At 46.9% G+C, this 22,713-nt stretch overlaps 2 protein-coding genes across 3 annotated transcripts in view; both read left to right on the top strand.

Moving 5' to 3' along the window:
• Positions 1–7,598, top strand: part of FAM3B (FAM3 metabolism regulating signaling molecule B) — a 54,457-nt gene extending 46,859 nt beyond the window's left edge. Inside the window, exon 8 of the mRNA XM_032276832.1 lies at positions 7,363–7,598. Within this exon, the coding sequence (XP_032132723.1) occupies positions 7,363–7,452 (90 nt within the window). The 3' untranslated portion in view covers positions 7,453–7,598. The remainder of the gene's footprint in view (positions 1–7,362) is intronic.
• A 3,542-nt stretch (positions 7,599–11,140) lies between these two features.
• MX2 (MX dynamin like GTPase 2) overlaps positions 11,141–22,713 on the top strand; it is a 45,141-nt gene continuing 33,568 nt past the window's right edge. Inside the window, exons 1-2 of one of the 2 annotated variants that reach the window (XM_032276826.1) lie at positions 11,208–11,288; positions 20,909–20,973. The gene's annotated coding sequence lies outside the window, so the exon portion shown is untranslated. Of the gene's footprint in view, positions 11,289–20,908; positions 20,974–22,713 lie in introns of both variants that reach the window. The other variant, XM_032276825.1, reaches the window with a different exon arrangement.

Below are 22,713 nucleotides of genomic sequence, written 5' to 3'. Positions count from 1 at the left end.
ACAGAAACACCATCTGAAGGTCACCAACATCAAAGACCAAAAGTAGATAAATCCATGAAGATAAGGAAAAACCAGCCAAAAGTCTGAAAATTTTAAAAGCCAGAACACCTCTTCTCCTACAAAGGATCACAACTGCTCACCAGCAAGGGAACAAAACTGGATGGAGAATGAGTTTGACAAATTGAAAGAAGTAGGCTTCAGAAGATGGGTAATAACAAACTCCTCCGAGCTAAAGGAACATGTTCTAATCCAATGCAAGGAAGCTATGAACCTTGAAAAAAGGTTAGAGGAACTGCTAACTAGAATAACCATTTAGAGAAGAACATAAATGACCTGATGAAGCTGAAAAACACAGAAAACTTCATGAAGCATACACAAGTATCAATAGCCAAGTCGATCAAGTAGAATAAAGGATATCAGAGATTGAAGGCCAACTTAATGAAATAAAGTGTGAAGACAAGATTAGAGAAAAAAGAATGAAAAGAAATAAACAAAGCCTCCAGGAAATGTGGGACTATGTGAAAAGACCAAACCTCCGTTTGATTGGAGTACCTGAAAGTGATGGGGAGAACGGAATCAAGTTGGAAAACACTCTTTAGGATATTACCCAGGAGAACTTCCCCAACTTAGCAAGACAGGCCAACATTAAAATTCAGGAAATATAGAGAACACCACAAAGATATTCCTCGAGAAGAACAATCCCAAGACACATCATCGTCAGATTCACCAACATTGAAATGAAGGAAAAAATGTCAACGGCAGCCAGAGAGAAAGGTCAGGTTACCCACAAAAAGGAAGTCTATCAGACTAACAGCAGATCTCTCTGTGGAAACCATACAAGCCAGAAGAGATTGGGGACGAGTATTCAACATTCTTAAAGAAAAGAATTTTCAACCCAGAGTTTCATATTCAGCCAAACTAAGCTTCATAAGTGAAAGAAAAATAAAATCCTTTACAGACAAGCAAATGCTGAGAGATTTTTGTCACCACCAGGCCTGCCTTATAAGATCTCCTGAAGGAAGCCTAAATATGGAAAAGAAAAACCAGTACCAGCCACTGCAAAAACATACCAAATTGTAAAGACTATCGAAACTGTGAAGAAACTGCATCAACTAATGGGCAAAGTAACCAGCTAGCATCATAATGACAGGATCATACTCACACATAACCATATTAACCTTAAATGTAAACAAGCTAAGTGCCCCAATTAAAAGACACAGACTGGTAAATTGGGTAAAGAGTCAAGACCCATTGGTGTTCTGTATTCAGGAGACCCATCTCACATGCAAAGACACACATAGCCTCAAAATAAAGGGATGGAATAGTATTTACCAAGCAAATGGAAAGAAAAAAAAGTGGGGTTGCAATCCTAGTCTCTGATAAAACAGAGTATAAACCAACAAAAATCAAAAAAGACAAGGGTGATACGCAATGGTAAAGGGATTAATACAACACGAGCCAACTATCCTAAATATGTATGCTCCCAATACAGGAGCACCCAGATTCATAAAGCAAGTTATTAGAGATCTACAAAGAGACTTAAGACTCCTACACATTAATAGTGGGAGACTTTAACACCGCACTGTCAATATTAGATCAACAAGAAGAAAATTAACAAGGATATTCAGGACAGAACTCAGCTCTGGACCAAGTGGACCTAATAGACATCTGCAGAACTTTCCATGCCAAATCAAAAGAGTATACATTCTTCTCAGCATCGCATTGCACTTATTATAAAATTGACCACATAAGTGGAAGTAAAACAGTCCTCAGCAAATCCAAAAGAATGGAAATCATGACAGTGTCTCAGACCACAGTACAATCAAATTAGAACTCAGGATTAAGAAACTCACTCAGAACCACAAAACTACATGGAAACTGAACAACGTGCTCCTGAATGACTACTGGGTAAAAAACAAAATTAAGGTAGAAATAAGTAAGTTCTGTGAAACCAATGAGAACTAAGATACAACATACCAGCATCTCTGGGACACATCTAAAGCACTCTTTAGAGGGAAAATTATAGCACTAAATGCCCACAGGAGAAAGCAGGAAAGATCTAAAATCAACACTCTAACATCACAATTAAGAGAACTAGAGAAGCAAGAGCAAACAAATTCAAAAGATTGCAGAAGACAAAAAATAACTAAGATCAGAATAGAATTGAAGGAGATAGAGACACAAAAATCCCTTCAATAAAATCAGTGAATCCAGGAGCTGGCTTTTTGAAAAGATTAACAAAATAGATAGACTGCTAGCCAGACTGATAAAGAAGGAAAGAGAGAAGAATCTAATAGACACAATAAAAAATGATAAAGGGAATTATCACCACTGATCCCATAGAAATATGAGCTACCACTTGAGAATACTATAAACACTTCTACCCAAATAAACTAGAAAATCTAGCAGAAATGGATAAATTCCTGGACACATACTCCCTCCCAAGACTAAACCAAGAAGAAGTTGAATCCCTGAATAGACCAATAACAAGTTCTGAAGTTGAGGCAGCAATTAATAGCCTATCAACCTCAGAAAAAAAAAAAAAAAAAAACCACCCAGAACCAGACAGACTCACAGCCAAATTCTACCAGAAGTGCAAAGAGGAGCTGGTACCATTCCTTCTGAAATGATTCCAAACAATAAAAAAAGCGATACTGCTCTCTAACTTATTTTATGAGGCCAGCATCATCCTAATACCCAAACCTGGTAGAGACACAACAAGAAAAGAAAATACCAGGCCAATATCCCTGATGAACTTCGATGCAAAAATCCTAAATAAAATACTGGCAAACTGAATCCAACAGCACATGAAAAAGCTTATTCACCACGATCAAGTTGGCTCCATCCCTGGGATGCAAGGCTGGTTCAACATACACAAACGAATAAATGTAATCCATCACTTAAACAACAAATGACAAAAACCACATGATTACCTCAATAGTTGCAGAAAAGGCCTTCGATAAAATTCAACACCCCTTTATGCTAAAAACTCTCAATAAACTAGATATTGATGGGACATATCTCAAAATAATAAGGACTATTTATGACAGACCCACAGCCAATATCATACTGAATGGGCAAAAGCTGGAAGAATTCCCTTTGAAAACTGACACAAGACAAGGATGCCGTCTCTCACCACTCCTATTCAACATAGTATTGGAAGTTCTGGTCAAGGCAATCAAGCAACAGAAATAAATAAAGCGTATTCAAATAGGAACAGAGGAAGTCAAATTGTCTCTGTTTGCAGATGACATGATTGTGTATTTAGAAAACCCTATCGTCTCAGCCCAAAATCTCCTTAAGCTGATAAGAAACTTCAGCAAAGTCTCAGGATACAAAATCAATATGCAAAAATCACAAGCATTCCTATACTTCAATAATAGCCAAATCATGAGTGAACTCCCATTCACAATTGCTACAAAGGGAATTAAATACCTAGGAATACAACTTACAAGGGACGTGAAGGACCTCTTCAAGGGGAACTACAAACCACTGCTCAAGGAAATAAGAGAGGACACGAACAAATGGAAAAACATTCCAGGCTCATGGATAGGAAGAATCAGTATCGTGAAAATGGCCATACTGCCCAAAGTAATTTATAGATTCAATGCTATCTCCATCAAGCTACCACTGACTTTCTTTACAGAATTAGAAAAAAACTACTTTAAATTTCCTATGGAACCAAAAAAGAGCCCGTATATCCAAGACAATCCTAAGCAAAAAGAACAAAACTGAAGGCATCACGCTACCTGACTTCAGACTATACTACAAGGCTACGGTATCCAAAACAGCATGGCACTGGTACCAAAACAGATATATAGACCAATGGAATAGAACAGAGGCCTCAGAAATAATGCTACACATCTACAACTATCTGATCTTTGACAAACTTGATAAAAGCAAGCAATGGGGAAAGAATTCCCTGTTTAATAAATGGTGTTGGGAAAATTGGCTAGCCATATGCAGAAAACTGAAACTGGATCCCTTTGTTAATCTTATACAAAAATTAACTCAAGATGGATTAAAGACTTAAATGTAAGCCCTAAAACCATAAAAATACTAGAAGAAACCTAGGCAATACCATTCAGGACATAAGCATGGGTAAAGACTTCATAACCAAAACACAAAAGCAATGGCAACAAAAGCCAAAATTGACAAATGGCATTGAATTAAACTAAAGAGCTTCTGCACAGCAAAAGAAACTGTCATCAGAGCGAACAAGCAACCTACAGAATTGGAGAAATTTTTTGCAATCTATCCATCTGACAAAGGGCTAATATCTATAATCTACAAAGAATTTAAACAAAATTTACAAGAAAAAACCAAACAACCCCATCAAAAAGTGAGCAAAGGATACAGACACTTTTCAAAAGAAGACATTTATGTGGCCAACCAATATATGAAGAAAACCTCAGTCAACCCAAATGCCCCTTAATGATAAACTGGATAAAGAAAATGTGATACGTATACACTCATATACACCATGGAATAATATGCACCATGGAATAATATATAGCCATACAAAAGAATGAGATAATGTTCTTTGCAGGAACATGTATGGGGCTGGAGGCCACTATCCTTAGCAAACTAAAGCAGGAACAGAAAACCGAGTGTCACACGTTCCCACTGATAAGTAGGAGCTAAATGAAGAGGACACATGGCCACTTAGAGGGGAACAACACATGATAAAGGGCCCTATTAGAGACTGGAAGGTGGGAGGAGGGAGAAAATCAGGAAAAGTAACTAATGGATACTAGGTTTAATACCTGGGTGATGAGATAATAAATACAACAAACCCCATGGCACATGTTTACCTATGTAGCAAACCTGCATATTCTGCACATGTATCCCTTAACTTAAAATAAAAGTTAAAAAGTAAAAACTTTCATGCTTCAACGGACACCTTACAGAAAGTGAAAGATAAACCACAGAATGGGAGAAAATATTTGCAAATAAGGGACCTGAATCTAGAATACATAAAGAACTCTTACAACTCAAAAAGACAAGTAACTCAATTTTAAAATGGACAAAGATCTGAATAGATGTTACTTCAGAGAAGATATACAGTTGGTCAATAAGCACATGAAAAGACACTCAACATCATTAGTTTTCAGAAAAATATAAATCAAAACCATAATGCGATACCCCCTAACACTCACTTGGTTGGCTATAATTTTTAAAAAGACATAATAAGAAGTGCTGATGAGAAGATGGAGAAATTAGAACCCTCGTGCACTAGTGGAGGAAATGGAAATGTAAAATGGTACAGCTACTTTGGGAAACATTCTGGGCGTTCCTCAAAAAGTTAAACATTCAGTGACCCAATGACTCAACAATTCCACTTGTAGGTATGTACCCAAGAGAATGAAAACATAGGTTCACACAAAAACTTGTTGGTAAATGTGCATAACAATATGCTTTATAATAGCCAAAAAATGGAATCAACCCAAATGTCTGATTAATGAATAAGAAATGCATATATATATATATAATAAGGTATAGCTATACAATGGAATATATTCAAATATGTAAAGAAATAAAATTCTGATACATGCTACGATATGATGAACCTTCAAAACAGGCCAAGTGAAACAAACAAACGCAAAAGGTCACATATTGTGTGATTCCATTCATATGGAATTTCCAGAATGAGAAAATCCACAGAGCCAGAAAGTAGATTAGTGGCTGCCTAGAGCTGGGGAAAAGGAGAGTGGCTGCTAATGCGTACATGGTTTCTTGTTTGGGTAATGAAAATGTTTTAAAATTGACCATGGTGATGGTTGCACAGCTTTGTGACCACACTAAAACCATGTTATTGTACACTTTACGTTGGTGGATTTTATGCTATGTGAATTATATTCCAGTAAATCTGTTATGTAAAAAGGGATATATTACTAGAATTCCAAGGTTATTAATAAAATGCACCTTACTTTATTTAAGCATCATGTTAAGGTGCTCTGTTATCTATGAAAGAGTTGACAATATAGAGGACTAAACCCACTTTGGGATAAATACACATTTGCTGAGCAAGGAATTCTACAAGAACTCTGGGGAAAAAAATATTACATAGTTTTATTCCCAGAGTTGGAAACTAAACATTAGAGCTACACTGTCCAATATGGTAGCTACTAGCTAAATTTACATTTTATCCTTAAATTTATTAAAATTAAATAGAATTCAAAATTTGGTTTATCAATTGCACTATTCACATTTCAAGTACAGATGCTCTTCAGCTTACATCACAATAAAAGCATTGTGTTTGAAAATGTTGTAAATTGAAAATGTATTTAGCACATCTATCTGGATCTCTGCTGGCCAGCCAGAATATCTGTTGTTGTTAGTATCAGAGCAGTTGATCTGTGCAAGGGAAAGAAGAGACACTATTTTTCTCCTCCTAAGTTCTTTAAAACATATGATTATTAAATATAACATTGTCTGGGAGGGCTCAATGTATGTACATAGAACAACTATAATATCAAGGATTGTAAGGCTTCTACGTTTTATTTTTATTTATAGGTACAAATTAACTCGAAATAGCCTGTAAAAAGTTAGGCATGCTTAGCTTACTTTAAACACGCCCAGAACACTTACAGTACTCTCCATTTGGGCAAAATCACCTAACACAAAGTCTACTTTACAACAAAGTGTTGAGTGTCTCATGGAATTTATTGAACACTGTACTGAAAGTGAAACACAGAATGTTTGTGTGGGTCCCAGAAGTATAATTTCTACTGAACGTATTGTCTCCTTTGCACCATTGTAAAGTCAAACCACTGTGAGTCAGGACCATGTGTACTCCATAACCAAGTGTGGCCGGGGCTACTCCACTTGACAGGTGGATTATGGAACATTTCCATCATTGCAGAAAGTTCTAGAGTTGCATTAACACCTACTTCAAATATTATTAAGAAACGGGGTATAAATATACAGTGAGATAGAAGAAATAAGATCTCGTGTTCAATAGATCATTCGGGCAACTATAGTTAAATATCATCTACTGTACCTTACAAAATAGAGGAGAATAATTTGAATGTTCCTCTCATAAAGAAAATGTAATTTAAGGTGTTGGATATCCCAGTTAACCTGATTTGATATTTACACATGATATGGATATGTCACATTGTCACATATATCCCCAAAATGTATGCATTTTTATATACTGGGGCCAGCAATTGCTGCCTATTATATATCAATTTTAAAATATATTAAGAAATATATTGGAAATCAAACGCCCAGCTTAGGCTGGAGCAAATCCAAATCTAGGAAGTGGTTGTGTTTGCATGATTCCTCGCAGCTCACACTGATTAAATACTTTTATCATTAGATTAATGAATAAATAAAATTCTTCTTTCCCTTGCACAGATCAACCACTCTGATACTAAGAACAACAGATACTCTGGCTGGCCAGCAGAGATCCAGATAGAAGGCTGCATACCCAAAGAATCAAGCTGACACTCCAGGGTCCTTAATAAATGTGTTCTGTATAAACAAGTGCAGCTGGAATCACTCAAGAATATTATTTTTCTAAATCCAACAGTCCAGATTTGATGACTATTTTGGGTTTTTTGTAAACCAGTGGACATTTGCTAGTTGTATCAAATGTTGGTATGCAGTATTTTCATACCAGTATTTTTATATAGTGAAGATGTCAATTAGCAGGAAACTAAAATGAATGGAAATTCATAAAGGGAAGGATGTGATTCAAGCTGGAAAGAGGGTCAGGAGAAACACCTTGTTAGGGTGAAGCCACGTTATGAGCAGATCTAAGTGTGACCCCTGTGTGGTCCAGACAGCTCTGCAAAGAGAAAACCTTTATTCCATTATCACCAAGGACATCCTGGTTCCCGACAGTCATCTCCTTCTACTGGGAGAATTAGCAGCCATTCTGAGGGCTTAGGTAATATGCTTGTTCAAGCTGAGCTCTTGAACTGTTCCTGCCTGTGAATGTATTCATTCATTCCACTACTCTGGGTGCTGCCCACCTCTGACACCAGGGGTACAGTAGTGAACCAGACACAGTCTCTGCCTTCATGCCAGGCTGTTGAGCAGGGTGGGGAGGGAGGCGCTGCTCTCAGGATGCAACTGAACACCTCAGTCTCTAGAAGATGCAGTAATAGATCTGCGAGTCCAGGACATCCCACACGTGCTGAAACGGTGGGTCAGGTGCAAACCTCGGGAAGCTGGAGAGAGGCCTGGAACAGGGTCTCCCCTAGAGACTTCCGAGGCAGCACAGCCCTCCTGACACCTCGATTTGGGATTTCCAGCCTCCAGAGCTGCTAGAGCAGAGACCTCTGCTGTTTAGGCAACTCAGGTGTGGCTCTTTGTGATGGCAACCCCACAAAACGAATATAGGCCCTTATAAGTGCTAAGCACCTAGGAATGCATAGACATTTTTGTGTATATATTTTAAAAAAGGAGGACAGCACATTTTTATTCAGGCTGAAATTGCTATAGTTTTGTAGCATCGTTGATCTTAATTCACCATCATGGAATAGGCCTCAGGGGCACTCCTGGCCAGGCATCACCCAGGGATCTGGCTTTGGGCAGTGAAGTTCTTGTGACAACAACCCTCCTACCCAGTGATGGCCCCTCGGCCCTCTGCTGCCCCTGCAGCTCACTGCTGCGTCCCCACCCAGGGCACGGGACTGTGAATTGCCATTCACATCCGCGTCCCGCTGATATTTCCCCACAGTGTGGTCTTCAGTGTGGAGACTGTCATTCCACCTCTGAAGGCACTGGGCACTGCCTGCCCCCAGCCCAGTCCCCCACCGGCAGACACGACGCAAGGGGGCTGTCCACATAAGAATCACATTCCCTGCCCAATGTGGACTCTGCTGGTCACCCCTCACATCCGCCCTGTGACAGGGTCATGATGATTTAAACCACTGGAGCTGGTGTGGCAGAGAGAGGCTAAACACCAAAGAGCCAGTCCAGGCGCAGTGGCTCACACCCGCATTCCCAGCACTTTGGGAGGCCAAGGTGGGCAGATCACTTGAAGTCAGGAGTTCATGACCAGCCTGGCCAACATGGTGAAACCCCATCTCTACTAGAAGTACAAAAAAAAAAAGAGCTGGGCGTGGTACTGCATGCCTGTAATCCCAGCTACTCGGAAGTCTGAGGAGGGAGGATCCCTTGAACCCGAGAGACGGAAGTTGCAGTGAGCCAAGATCTCACCACGCACTCCAGCCTGCACAGCAGAGCAGGATTCTATCTCAAAGAAACCAAACCAAACCAAAACAAAACAAAAACACCGAAGAACCAAGGTCACACGGACAATGAGAGGGTGGAGTTCCACTCCAAGGTGCACCCCCTGCTCCCGTGCTCTGCGGGGAGGGACACACCCCAGGTAAGAACTCTGCCTGTCAGCACTTTACCGTTTCCTTCGGCCTGTTAATCCAGGGAAGCATTTGCTCAGTCTCTCCTGTGATTGGAGAGGCCGTGGGAGGGTGGGTGCATGCCAGCTCTGGATGGCTCCAGGTGCTGCAGTTGCTTCCAGGTGGCCAGGGACTTCATCCACACACACAGGGGCTGGCGCTTTCCATACAGTCAGCGTGGCAGGGCAGACGGCAGGCACTGGGGCTTCTGGACCTCACCTCTTTATCACGCTGCGCACTGTAAAGCTCTCTGACGTGGAGCTGAGGGAAGAGCCCTGCCTGGCAGCTGTGACAGAGGCCTGAACAGTGGCATCTTTTCCCGCCCCGGCCCCTGCACTTGGATACTGTGTAGGACATTCCTTCATCCTCAGAGCTTAGTGCTCAGAACACAAGAAACCCTGGCCCTGAAGTTCACGTGTGCAGGCACCTCTGGTTCTTCCCAGGGCTGCCAGTGAGGGGCATGCAGGAGAGGGATGCCGCCTTTATGGAGGGTGGAGGGTCCCCTCAGCTGGCCTGAGCTGCTTGTGTCCCTCTGTCTGGCTTCTCTGGGGCCTTTCTTTGTGCCTTCCTTGAAGCAGCAGACTGGCCCAGGCCCTGTTGTGAAAGACATTCCTAAAGAAACCAAATACCATATCACCCTGCCAAGTCTGATACTCAAATTCCTTCCCTCACTTCTCAGCCTCTGTCCCCGGGCTCTCAGCAAGAGAGCTGGTTCAGGGACAGGTGACCCTGACAATTATCTCCTGATATTAATATTGCTAATGCCAAGGTTTTGAAAAACATTTTTAAGTCTCTACACCTGTTCTTTAAAGCTAAGCCCTCAAGGGAGTCACTATAATGAATTAGCAAAGAGGTGCTCAGGATTATTTTTTAAAACGTATAGTGTTGATTTTTGCTTGGGAGAGGATCGTGGGTAGAAAGGAGAGCTGAGAGCCTACTTCCTCCCTCCCAGCATCCTCTTGGTCCCCTCCCCGGGGTCTGGAGGGCCCCTCTTGGAGGTTCCCAGACGTCTTGGCTCTGGTGATGGCAGTGCCTGGCCATCCTTGACTTTGGTCACAGAGCAGGAAGCCTTAGGGACCACACACAGTTGTGCACCTTCACTTTTGCAGGTGAAGTAGCTGAGGACCAGAAAGATGATGTGCAGCCGGCTGGGGCTGAGGTCCGGAGCCTGGGTTTGTCCTGGGGCCTCCTTATCGCCAGTGGCAAGAAAGCCATCTTGGTTATGAGCCAGGGATCTCAAGCACGGGAGCTTGCAGAAAGCTGTGGACCCCCCTTCTTTGAGTTTTCCACACCTAACGAGGAGAGAGGTGACATTTGTTAGGTGTGACTCAGGCATGAAGCTAAGCAGGACAGCTCAGCCCGTTCAGATCATGTACCTGAGACCACGTCCCCCGGCTGTAACAGCGCTGCATCAGTGAGGTCCTGCACACAACTATTCATTCAAATCACATGGAGTTCGAAGTCCAGTTGCTTGATCGCAGTAGTCACATTTCAGAGCCACACAGGTAGTACTGGTCACTGGTTGCTATTAGGGCAGAGCCTTCCAGTGACCGAGCCACTCTGAGCCGCCCCGATGCCAGGCTCCCCCAGAATCTGTTAGCAATGCCGATTCTCAGGCCCCACCCAGACCTGCTGGATCAGACTCTCAGGGTGATGGGGGAGAGGGGGCAGCCACCTGTCTTCACAGCTCTCCCAGGATTTGGATGGAGCTCGAGTGTGAGGACCACGGTCTGAGTCATCTGGAGAGCGTGCTGAAAATTCAGTTTCATTTCTGTGGCCAGATCAAGTAGTTTCATTTCTCTCCCTGTTTGTTTGTGACGGAGCAGGGGAGGGAGTGGTTCACACGCCACATAAAAATGAGGCGGAAGAAAGGGAAGAGAGGATTTGCCGGGTCTCTGCCCTGAGCCTGCAGTGGTAAGAGCGGGGTCAGTGCGGGGAGGGCTGCTTCGTGTCTGATGCATGGCAGATGCGCCTTTAAAACATTTCCTGAGTGTCATGACATCTGCCAGGTGAACGTGGCTTGTGCTGTGAGGCAGGAGCGGTAAAGATAAGATTCTGACGCTGCCTCCGGTGTGAGACGCAGAAAGGGCCCATGCTGGCTTCAGCCCACAGCAGCCCCGTGCACAGAGAGAGGCTCTGGAGGGGAAGTGGCTGGCGCTGGGGGCAGGGTGGCCTCTATCCTGATCTGGCCAAAGGTGGTGGTTTTTAGGACAGCTTTGCTCAGTGTCCTACAAAGTCTGGGGGTTAAGGAGCTTTGTGCCCCAAAGCCATCTCGGAGGGCTTCAGGTATTCCTTCTCTTGTGGTATTTGTGATGCTCTGACATGACTTCGGTGACGGTGATATGCTGGGAAATTGGCTGTCATGGGGAGGGGAGGGGCAGGGCATGGGGAGGGGCAGGGTAGGGGATGGTGCCTGATTTCCAGCATTTGTGGGTTCTCTGTTCTCATGGTGTGAATGCTCCCATTGTGGCCAGTTCCCAGCAGTAAGGGCCATCTCCAGCACTGTAGCCCACTGCACCCTGGATTACCTGTACTCTGGGGGCTGAAGTTCATTTTATAATTGACACAGAGCAGAAAGGAGACATGGTGGTATCAATGACGCCTTTTTTTTTTTTTTTTTTTTTTTTGAGACAAGTTTTCGCTCTGTTCCCCAGGCTGGAGTGCAGTGGCGTGATCATGGCTCACTGCAGTCTCAAACTCTCAGGCTCAAGGGATCCTCCCACCTTAGCCTCCCGAGTAGCTGGGACTACAGGTGCGCGCCACCACACCTGGTTAATTTTAATTTTTTCTGTAGAAAGAAAGCATCCAAAGCCCCAGGATTACAGGCATAAGCCACCCACTCAGCTCTGATGACACCTTTTAAACACTGTTCTTTCTTGTTTTGTGTTTAGAATTTTGTCTCTAGCAGTTTAGAAAGAGCTATCTCTCCTCACACCCTCTCCCCTTTCACCGTGCCCTACTTCCCACCGCCACGCACCCCCTGAAGGACTTTTCACTCCCTTCACATGTACAATCTTTTTTTCTGTTGTCGTTGTTTTCTTTTTTGAGACAGGGTCTTCCTGCTCTGTTTCCCAGGCTGAGTGCAATGGTACCATCATAGTTCACTTCAGTCTTAAACTTCTGGGCTCCAGTGATCCTCCTGCCTCTGCCTCCCATAGCGCTGGGATTACAGGTGTGAGCCTCCACCCCCCGCCAGGATGTATGTGAGCTTTATTCGGGTTTGGCCCCTGTCCTAGAATGCAAGCCCCCCCAAGGATCTTTGTCTGCTTGACTCAGTATGTGTCCCAAGGACTTAAGTGCTCAATAGTATCTTTGAGTGGGTGAAAAACAAGTGATCTTGCAAAGCTGAGCCCTGGGAGGAAAGGTCGCGTTCAGTGCCTGTGCTCGGGTGGCCAGGACCCTGCGCTGTGTGAGTGAAGCTGGGGCTGCAGCAGATGGGCACAGCAGAGTGGCCCCCAGTGCCCAGGACCCTGCAGAGCTCTTGGACTGGTCACGTGCCAGCAATAGTGGCTGTGCCCATGCGGAAGACACAGTTGCCTTAGACTTCAGCGGGCTCCACCACATCTGGCACTGCCATTTCCCAGTAATGGTGTTTTCACGGTCCTGGCAGTCTCCATCCAGCTTCCAAACTCAGCAGGGAATGTGTGCGCTTGTCCTCAAATCAGCTCTCTGGGGTGCAGTGTCAGGTGCGGCTCAGAGAGAGAGCTGGAGACCTGATTCCCAGCCCCAGGCTGGGGCCCCCACGAGGCCTCCAGCATCTCCCCATGGCCTGGTTTCCTCATCTGCAGGACACGCTCCCTTGAGAATTTGGGGAAATGATAGACCCAAAAGCATCCTGGAGCCAAAGGCTGCTGCCCTTGTTGGGGGCGTCAGGGAGTGTCAGTCATGAATCCACCACGACTTCTGATCACCTCTGCCTGGACCTCCTCACCTCAGCGCTGCCTGTGCTCGGTAACTGCCAGCTTCCTGAGCCTTCACCCCCCAGGGCCTTCCCAGTGGTGCGCCTAGAGGGAGAGGTTTCTCTTTGCAAAGCGCTCTATAGGGAAATTGCCTCCCCTTTGTAGTTTTAGAGATTTTCCCACCCCTCGATAGAGATCAATACAGTGACCAGGCTGCCCTTTCCACCATCCTCCTGGGGCCCCTGAGGACCCTGGTGGAAGATGGACTAAGCACATCCCAGGCATTGGGGAGGCACTGGCACCCCAAACGTGGACGGGGACGGTGTGGGATCGGGGCAGCGCTGCAGGAGGCTGGGCCTCAGGCTGATTTTCTTGCTGTGCTACTTTCAATCACCATACCCACATGTATGGATTGAACTAGACCCTGTATTAGGGTTCTCTAGAGGGCTAGAACTAATGGAATGTATGTGTGTGTGTGTGTGTGTGTATATGTGTGTGTGTGTGTGTGTGTGTGTGTGTGTGTAAAAAGGGAAGTTGGTTAACTATTAACTTACAGAATCACAAGGTCCCACAAGAAGCCATCTCCAGGCTGATGAGCAAGGAGCTCCAGTCTGAGTCCCAAAACTGGAAAACCTAGGAGTCTGATGTTTGAGGGCAGGAAGCATCCAGCATGGGAGACAGATGGAGGCTGGGAGGCTAGGCCAGTCTCTCTTTTCACATTTCCCTGCCTGCTTTATATCCCAGCCATGCTGACAGCTGATGAGATGGTGCCCACCCAGATTAAGGGCGGGGCTGCTTTCCCAGCCCACTGACTCAAATGTTCATCTCCCTTGGCAGCAGCCTCGCAGACATACCCAGGGTCAGTGCTTTGCATCCTTCAGTCCAGTGAAGCTGACACTCAGTATCAACCATCACACTCCCCAAAGGTACATGTTCACATACTGACCTCAGGACCTCTGAGTGTGACCTTATTTGGAAGCAGAGTCTCTGTGGGTGTGATTAAAAGTGGGATCGTTCTGCAGTAGGCTGAGCTCTCGTCCCGCGTAACTGGTGTCCTCATAAAAAGGACAATGTGTTTGTTGGTTGGCTGCTTTGTTTAACTTCTGTTTTAAGTTTAGGGGTACATGTGCAGGTTTGTTACACGGACAAATTGTGTCATGGGAGTTTGCTGTACACATATTTTATCACTCAGGTAATAAGCGCGGCACCCAATAGGTAGATTTTTGCTTCTCTCCCTCCTCCCACCCTCTACCCTCAAGGAGCCCAGGTGTCTATTGTTCTCTTCTTTGTGTATTTAATGTTTAGCTCCCACTAATGATGGCGAACATGTGGAGTTTGGTTTTCTGTTACTAGGTTAGTTTGCTGAGGATCATGGCCTCCAGCTCCATCCATGTTCCTGCAAAGGACATGATCTCATTATTTTTTACAGTTGCATAGTATTCCATAGTGTATATGGACCACATTTTTTTAATCCAGTCAACCACTGATGGCCATTTAGGTGGATTCCATGTCTTTGCTCTTGTGAATGGTGCTGCTATGAACATTCATGTGCCTGTGTCTTTATGGTAGAATGGTTTTTATTATTTTGGGTATATAACACTGGGTCAATGATAATTCTGTTTAAGTTCTTTGAGGAATCACCACACTGCTTTCCACATGACTAAACTAATTTACGCTCCCACCAGCAGCGCAAAAGTGTTTCCCAAAAGGAGACATTTGGTTGAAGACACGCGGAAGCCCACTCCCCACTCCTCACTCAGCCTGGATTTGTCTTACTCACCCCTGCTCACCTCTCACACACACCCTTACACTGCTTCAGGATCAGTCACCCTGCTCACACACACACCCTCACACTGCTTCAGGATCAGTCACCCCACTCACCTCACACACACACCCTCACACTGCTTCAGGATCAGTCACCCCACTGGCTTCTCACAGGCACATGTGAGAAGGACCATGACGTCATGTGAGAGCTAAGGGCCGCTCTGATTGACCATAGCATTTGGCGCTCAGCCTCCCACAGCCAAGGCTAAGGGAGGATAGGACAGTTGTGTCTCTCACTCTTGAACAAGACGGGGCTCCTGGATTCACCAGGAGAGCAGATTTGACTAGCTGGGGCTTCTGCAAGGTAATTTGTTGTGACTGCATATTAATAAGGAGATACAATCTTAATACAATTTCTTTATGTTAAGGAGATTAAGTAATTTCATGGATATATTCTTGAGTACAATTAAACAAACAACAAAAAAAAGCAGAGGCCTTTTCCAGGGGATCACACTTTCTGTTGATAATACTGGGAGGCAGGCAGGACCATGTTAAGTGGCTGTTTTGCAGGGACTGATTCTACCGGGGAACCAGAATCAGATGGAAATGTCATAGGAGAGTGTCTGATGCAGAACCCATCACCGGCTAAACCTGGAAGGTGCAGCGCAGCCTGCTGGCGTGGGAGCTGCAATAAACCAAGTCCCTTTTTGTTTCTCAATCAGAAGGAGCGACTTTACAAGCTTCATCCTCTGAGAAGAAAGGATCCCCTCCTATTTTCCTACCGATGTTCGATTTATCCTGAATGCATGCTCCTTAATCTTCACTCCTGGCCTGTTCACCCCTTGAAAATATTTGGCAGCCCTCTAATTTAACAGCTGCCTTGAAGTTGACAGCAACTCCAAATCGTGCAGCTCAGCAGTACAGAGTCATTCGTCACACGAAGAGCTGGCCATCTGGCTCAGCTGGACTCGCCTCCTGTCCGGGTCCCCTGCATCTTGTCAAGGCCTTGCTGTCCTTCTTGACCCACCACCCCTGGCCTGGCCCGCAGTCGCCCTGTCCTGGGTTCTGGCCTCACTTTGTTCCTCACCTTTGTCTTAACTCTTAACTTCGGTGTCCCCTGCACCCTGACAGCTGCCTCGTCTTCTCCTTTCTCCTCTTATCTCACCAGTTGTCTTCTTGGTTTTTCAGTTCCTCTCCCTCAAGATCTGCACTTTCTCTTCAAGTCATGGTCCACAGCTCCCATGCTCTGCATTTGTACCAGGCTCCAGAAGCTCCCTTGTGGGGTCAGAGCCCTGGAGAGGAAGCCACCGTGCAGCGCAGTGACTGCTGAGAGCAGAGGCCCGCATCTGTAAGCCTCCTGAGCCCCCCACTTTCATTCCCTCCTGCCTGTGTGCACAGCCTGAGTCCCCGCTGTCCATGTGTCACCCGGCTCTTCCGTGTGGTCTCCGTCAGCCTCCAGGGGCACCCAGCCAGCCCACAGGCTCCCAAGACAGTCGACTCATGCAGAGGCACTGTAGCCATTTCTGAAGATTGTGTAGGGAGACCGATGGTTCACCAGGCACACACCACACAACCCGAACCCTGCACTCCTTACTTAGCAGGCCTGTGTCTGGAAATCCTCCCTAAACTGCAGTGGGGAGGGGGTCTGAGGGGCCTCTCATCCCCTGCATGTCAGCCCTCTGCTCACTCCCGCCTCCGCCCATCACGGCCTCGCCCCTGCAGCTTCTCACCCCTTTGCTTTGCAGAGCAATCTGTGTCCAGCTCCCGTCCTCCCAAACTTGCGCAATCAACTCGTGGTGTGCTTAGCCAGGCCCACCTTTCCTGAAAACGAGGTTGAGGGTGGCGACTGTTTTACATGTGTTTAAAAAAGAACGTGAAAGGAAGAATATTGGGCTTCACAAAAGGGCCCTCCTTTTCTTTGTTCTCTCTGCCACGGAGAGGAGGAAGTTGAAGCTGAGCTATCACCTCCCATCAGCACTCGGCTTTGTTCCTGGACCCCCGGCTGCGTCACCAAGGGCATCTGGCTCTAACTCTCAGCCTCTGAAGAATGTAGTGGCTGGGGGTTCAGACCCCAGGCTCCCTCCCAGACAGACGAGTGGAATGAGGCCTCCTGAGATCTCAGCTGCTAGGGTGCATGCCACCAGGCCCACTGGGGTGCTGGGTCCTGGCCAAGCCCTCCTGTACTCCCTGAGAAGGTCTCCACAGGGGAGGGAGCTGTTTGTGCCAACTTTAGATGGACTCACCTCTCAGTGGTCCCATGAAATTGCTGCCTAGCCCTTCTGCTTTAATGGATTGCACATCAGATAACTTTTGATGAACCCAGTGCTAGTTCTGAAAACAGGAAGTGCTTTCAGCCCTGATGGGAGGAGTAGGGTGCAGGAGGCCTGTGGAGCTAGGCCTCTGGGATCCAGGCTGGAGGACAGGGGCTGAAGGCTGAGTGGCCACGGGGCTGTTCACACAGCCCTGGTCTTTCCTCCGAGTGAGTGGCGACCCCGGGTGGGGCTGTGAGCCCAGGAGCCGCTGGCTCTGCTGGAAGGTTCTCCCGTCTGAGGCTGCAGGGGGAGGATATAAGACTGGGCAGGAGCTCATTGGGAAAGGTTGAGACAGAGGGTCCCAGTGAAGATTCCACTGCAGAGAAGGGAGTCCAGGTCAGCACAGGGGTGCCATCTGGGGATGAGGCTGGGCGGGCAGGCTTTTGAGCCGGCAGAGTAAGCAGTCTCTGTCCCAAGGGAGGAGAGCTGCTGAGAGCCGCTGGGCCAGCAGAGGGGAGTGCTGTGCTGGCCTCAGGGTTTCTGAAACGGGTCTTCCGGAAAGGTGAGGTGCCGCTCTGGGACTGCGGCGCCCCAAGGGCCCTTCCTGAAGCTGGCTCCCAGCAGCGTTCAGGTGAAAGCAGGGCCACCCTGCATGGGGGATGATGCGGCACCCAGCACGGAGCCTTCCAGTCACGCTCCTCTCTCCACAACATCTTGTACTTCCCCCCGACCCCCCACCCCCTGCCCCGTGGCTGTGCAGCAAGCAGGGAAAGTCCCATCAGCACTGTCTGGGAACTTCCAGGGAGCCTATGCCCCCTCAGCTTGCCTTTAGCCAGAAAAGATTCCAAGCTCTGCTCTCTAATTTGGAAAGCCAGTGTTTGTATTTGGGGACTGTCTGGCTAGACTTGATGAAGGTAATAAAGCAACAGGAAGTGTTCTCCAGAGCTCCCAAAGCTGGGTGGTCATCCGTCCCACCATGGCGGGTGGAGAGAGCTTCTTTTCCTGGGCTGTGTCGTTCCAGCCAGAGCAAGGGAGAAGCCTGCGAGAGCCCTAAGTCAGGGACCACCACCCAGGGTCAGAGACGCTCAAGTTCATTGTTGGAACCTGTGGCTCTAACTTCCAGCAGAGCTACTTCTGTGAAAGCTGTGAAGAGCAGAGGAAATGGGACAGGAGAGGATCTGAATCCTGCAATTGTATCGCTAGGAGCCCCCAAAGTATGGTGATGGTCCTCAGGCCAGCATGGAGGTGCACTGGCACCACGTAAGGAAAAGGGCACTCACGTGGGACTGCTGGGGTGCGGCAGCGTGGGGGTATTCGTAAAGTTTCCCATGAGCTCTGTTGCAGCAAACAGCGATGACCACTTTTGTGGGAACTTAACAATCCTGCCTTCGTGCACATGGATTTTTCTTCGTGTGTGTTTCTCTTGCAAATGGTTCATGTTTGTATGACGGTATTATGTGAGTAGAGAAGAGCTGGAAGCCAAAATCATGACTGTTCATGAGAAATTTAAGTATGTGGTAATACTGCCTTTAGTGAAATTGAGAGCAGGTCTGAAGGGATGTGAAGATCATCAAGGTGCTCATATAGGAGGCAGGTTTGTTCCCCTCAGGCCCCCGGCCCTGCTGGTTGTGTTTTATGATAAGAGTTATCACGGCAGCCTGTGTGTGTCTGGGCATAAGAATACTTACTCTATGGATCTTAAGGTAATTATGTGTTGGAAAACATGGCCTGGAATTCAGTAAGGGAATGCTCATGATTCGTGTGGTTCCTGGGGTTGGAAATGGGTGGCGAATCCAGCAAGAGGCTAACCTTCCAAACGGGCTGAGTCATTAGGGTATGTCGGGAGAAGATGTGTTTTGGTCTGAAGGAGGCAGGAAGAAGACAGAAGCAAATTCATAGAACATGGTTGCAGGATTGAGATCTGATCCTGAAAAAAAGAGACTAGCCATGAGCATAATGCTTAAAAATACAAAGAAATTCACTGTGGTGGAAGTCACAGTAAGTTCAATCATTATCTGGTCTCGTCATCTGGAGTGGAAGCTGTCCACTCACAAAGCCGTCTGCTTGGTCCATAGCTCTTAGCTTTTGCGTCTGGGGGCTTTGTGGCTGGTCTCGGTTTAGGGCATTCGTGTGAGCTGACCCGTTGGTCTGGGTTGGTTGCCTGCTTTTACCGACTCGTGAGCACTTGGGTCAACACTTTGGATCTTGACTGCCCTGGCATTTGTTAGGAGGACGTGAAAAGGCTCCTTCCAGAAAGGACTGAAGAGTTTTTGCCTTGAGTTCTCTTCCAGTGGACCCAGACCAGGCTGGAAGTCAGAACAAGTTTGGATGGCATTTCCTCTTGCTGGCATCTCCTCTGGGCACAAGACTTGGTGTGTGAGGTGAATCCTTGACAGTACTTCACTGTGTGCATGCAATGGAGCAGAGTCAGGCCTTGCCGGAGTTACTCTTGGTCACATACGGGATCCTGTTGTGATCTCGTGGGGCGCTAGACTAAGTGAGCCCTTGGAGGTGGTCACGCCAATAGCCTGTTATATCCTCAACCTAGGCATTAAGGAGTAATCGTCTGCGTACAGATAAAGGCCAAGACTGCATGGCCAGTAAAGCTGGGGCAAAGCTGAAAGCTCAGAGAGATTGAGGGCGTTTTATGGTCAGGCGAGCTCAGCTTCCGCATGGGATTGATTCTGTATTTTTCAAATACTGAGGGTGATTCGTGAAGTGTCCGTGTTGGAGGAAGGACCCCCCAGGACAGTAAGTCTCACAATCTTTTTATAGGAAGTTAGGTATTGTCCGTGCTGAGAATAGAAAGTCTAGCAAGAGGGAGACTTGCAATCATGAAGCCATGGCTCTGGACCCTGTCTCACCTTTACAGTCTTACCTGGGTTATATTGGTTGCAGCTATGACTCTACCGCTTTCTGAGCCAATTCCAGAAAATTTTCTGACCTATATGCATTGCATGTAAAACTTAATTTACCTTTTCCATGATCCAAACAATTCTGGAGTAACTTAGCTAGGAAGGATTGTGGCACTCACAGCAGGTGTCCTGAGATGACCAGATTCCACCTTTATTGAGAAAGCATTTTTGAGATTGCCGGTATTACTTGTCAGAAGTTTGCGTTGATGATTATGAGTCAATTATAAATGGATCAAATTTTCTTTCTGAAAGTTTGGTGGATAGATATCAATTACTATTTTAGAACTACAATATAGTATTTAAAGCATTTTTTTTTAGCATGAAGTCAATAAAGACATTGCCCTCGACTTCTGTGACAGCCTCTGAACTATAAGCTTCTTTAGAATCTGATATCCCCTCTGGATGTTGAGTAGCTTCTAATAAGTTATTGATCCCTCACTAACTTTTGATGGGGACAATGACAGATGTCATAAATCCTCTGTGCTTCTGTAGAATCCCCAAATCATGAGCAACTGCAAATGCCCATCTTATCTACCCTCTGCATAAACGTTTACTTTTTCATCTCTTAATGCAGATTGCAGTCAGGACTACAGCTTAGCCACTGGGCTATATCTCACATTAGGAGACAGGACGCGTTGATGGGTACATGACAGTTTCCTATACAGGAAATGCTTTCACCATTTTTATTGTTTTTTCCTCCACAGCCTTTATTAAGCTCCTACTGTATGCCACGTACTCTGAGCTGCAGGTACAGCTGTGAAAAAAACAGGTAAAAATCCCTGCCCCCCCCCTTGGGGGCCTTATGGCAGCTGGGGAGACAGGAAACAGGCAGAATCCATTGGGAAAGGCGTCATGCAGATGGTGGGAATGCAGCTTTTGACTGTTGCCTCCCCCATCAGATTGTCAGAGCCAAAAGAGGTGGCAGTGTGTCCCGGCTGGGTGTCCAGAGCCCGACATACAGAAGGCGCTCAATAAATGTTTATGGAGTGAATGAAGACTCACATTGACTCAGGAACTGTGGCTCAGAGAGGGGGAGGAACCCAATCAGGGGAGCCGTGGAGCTTAGGCAGATAAATTGGGGGTGGCAAGAGGGGTGTCTGCCAGGCCCAGGAGCCCTGGCTGTCACCAATGCACTGTGTGACTTTGGGTGAACCGCACCCTCTCTGTGCCTTACTGGGAGTAGGCAGTGGTGGAATTGGTCATTAGGATGAGGGTGTCCTGGAGGCCGAAGCCCACACCCGCCATGGCCCTCCAGGATCCAGGCGGTCACCAGCCCGAGGCCCTCTGGAACTGTGCGGTTCCTCCTCCACGGCTCTGGCCACAAATCTTCCTGCTCCCCCCAACTGTTCTCTGCCCTCAGCCCCACAGCCAAGATTAGGAGACTTGTTGACCATGGCTTCAAAGCATCCAGAATCCAGCTGGCTCTCACCACTCCATGCAAACAGCCATTGTTTCTGAAAGGGCATTGCCCCTGGACTTGTCTTTTAGAGCCCCCCAGAAAAAAAGGAGGACTTTAAAGGGGTCCCCCAAAAAAGGGGTGTCTGCCAGGCTCAGCAGCCCTGCCCTCCCAAGAAAGGGGGTGGTGAGAAGCCTGGCATCCCCTCTGCAGAAACCAGCACCACATGACAGCATTGGCACCAGCGTCCAGCCTTTGCACCACACGTGCCTGGCTTGCTGCTGAGCCTTTCTATACGTAATTGCATTGAACCCTCCCACATCCTCAGGGGGAATGGTCAGCCCCATTTTCTAGAAGTGGAAATTGACACACAAAGAGATTTCAGCACATGCCCTGGGTCCCATGGACAGCCCTTGTGCTGGATGGCCCCAACCCTGCTTTATAATTCTTTACCCTGAACCCGGATCGTGGGTCCTATCTGCGGGAGATGGAGCTGCCACCTGTGGAGGGCGCGCTGCCTTGGTGTAGCCCAGCCTGGCTTCTCACCGAGTGGAGCCTCCACACAGGCGTGTGGTCCCAGGCAGCAGGAGGAGGGTCCTGCTTGTGAGCAGGGATGGGGAAGGCACCTACATAGACCCCACGAGGATGGCTGGGCCCATCCTAAGTGGACCTTCTAACGAGCCATGTGGAAACATGTCCATCTGAGAGCTGGGAAAAGGGGGAGGTGGTCCACAGGCCCCTGGGGTGGGAGGTTGCCCCGGGGGCTGGCTCCCCACTCCTCCAGGCTGCCATGCTGAAAGCCGGCAGGTGCCACAGATAGCAGATGTGGCAGGTTGCTTGAGGGAGAAACTCTGGACATAAGATCCAGTCGTACAGAGCCTGAGCCCGTGCCCTTGCCTGTCTGTCCCAAAGCCCCAGGACTCTGGCCGTGCGTAAACCTTCCCTCTTCTTCATGCCTTCCCTGGCCCATGGCTGTGTCCTTTATTGTACCTGGTCTCCTTACCCACATGAATGCCCAGCACACCACTCTCCAGCTCAGAACCCTCCAAAGGCCTCCCACACACCCACGTGGAATGCAAGGCCTTTGCCCTGCTTCTTTTTCCCCAGTCACAC

This window comes from Sapajus apella, unplaced genomic scaffold, assembly GCF_009761245.1.
Source record: "Sapajus apella isolate SASKATOON/1434 unplaced genomic scaffold, GSC_monkey_1.0 scaffold8, whole genome shotgun sequence".
Lineage (NCBI taxonomy): Eukaryota > Metazoa > Chordata > Mammalia > Primates > Cebidae > Sapajus > Sapajus apella.
Note: the sequence above shows the minus strand (reverse complement) of the source record. Positions and strands in the feature narration are given on the sequence as shown.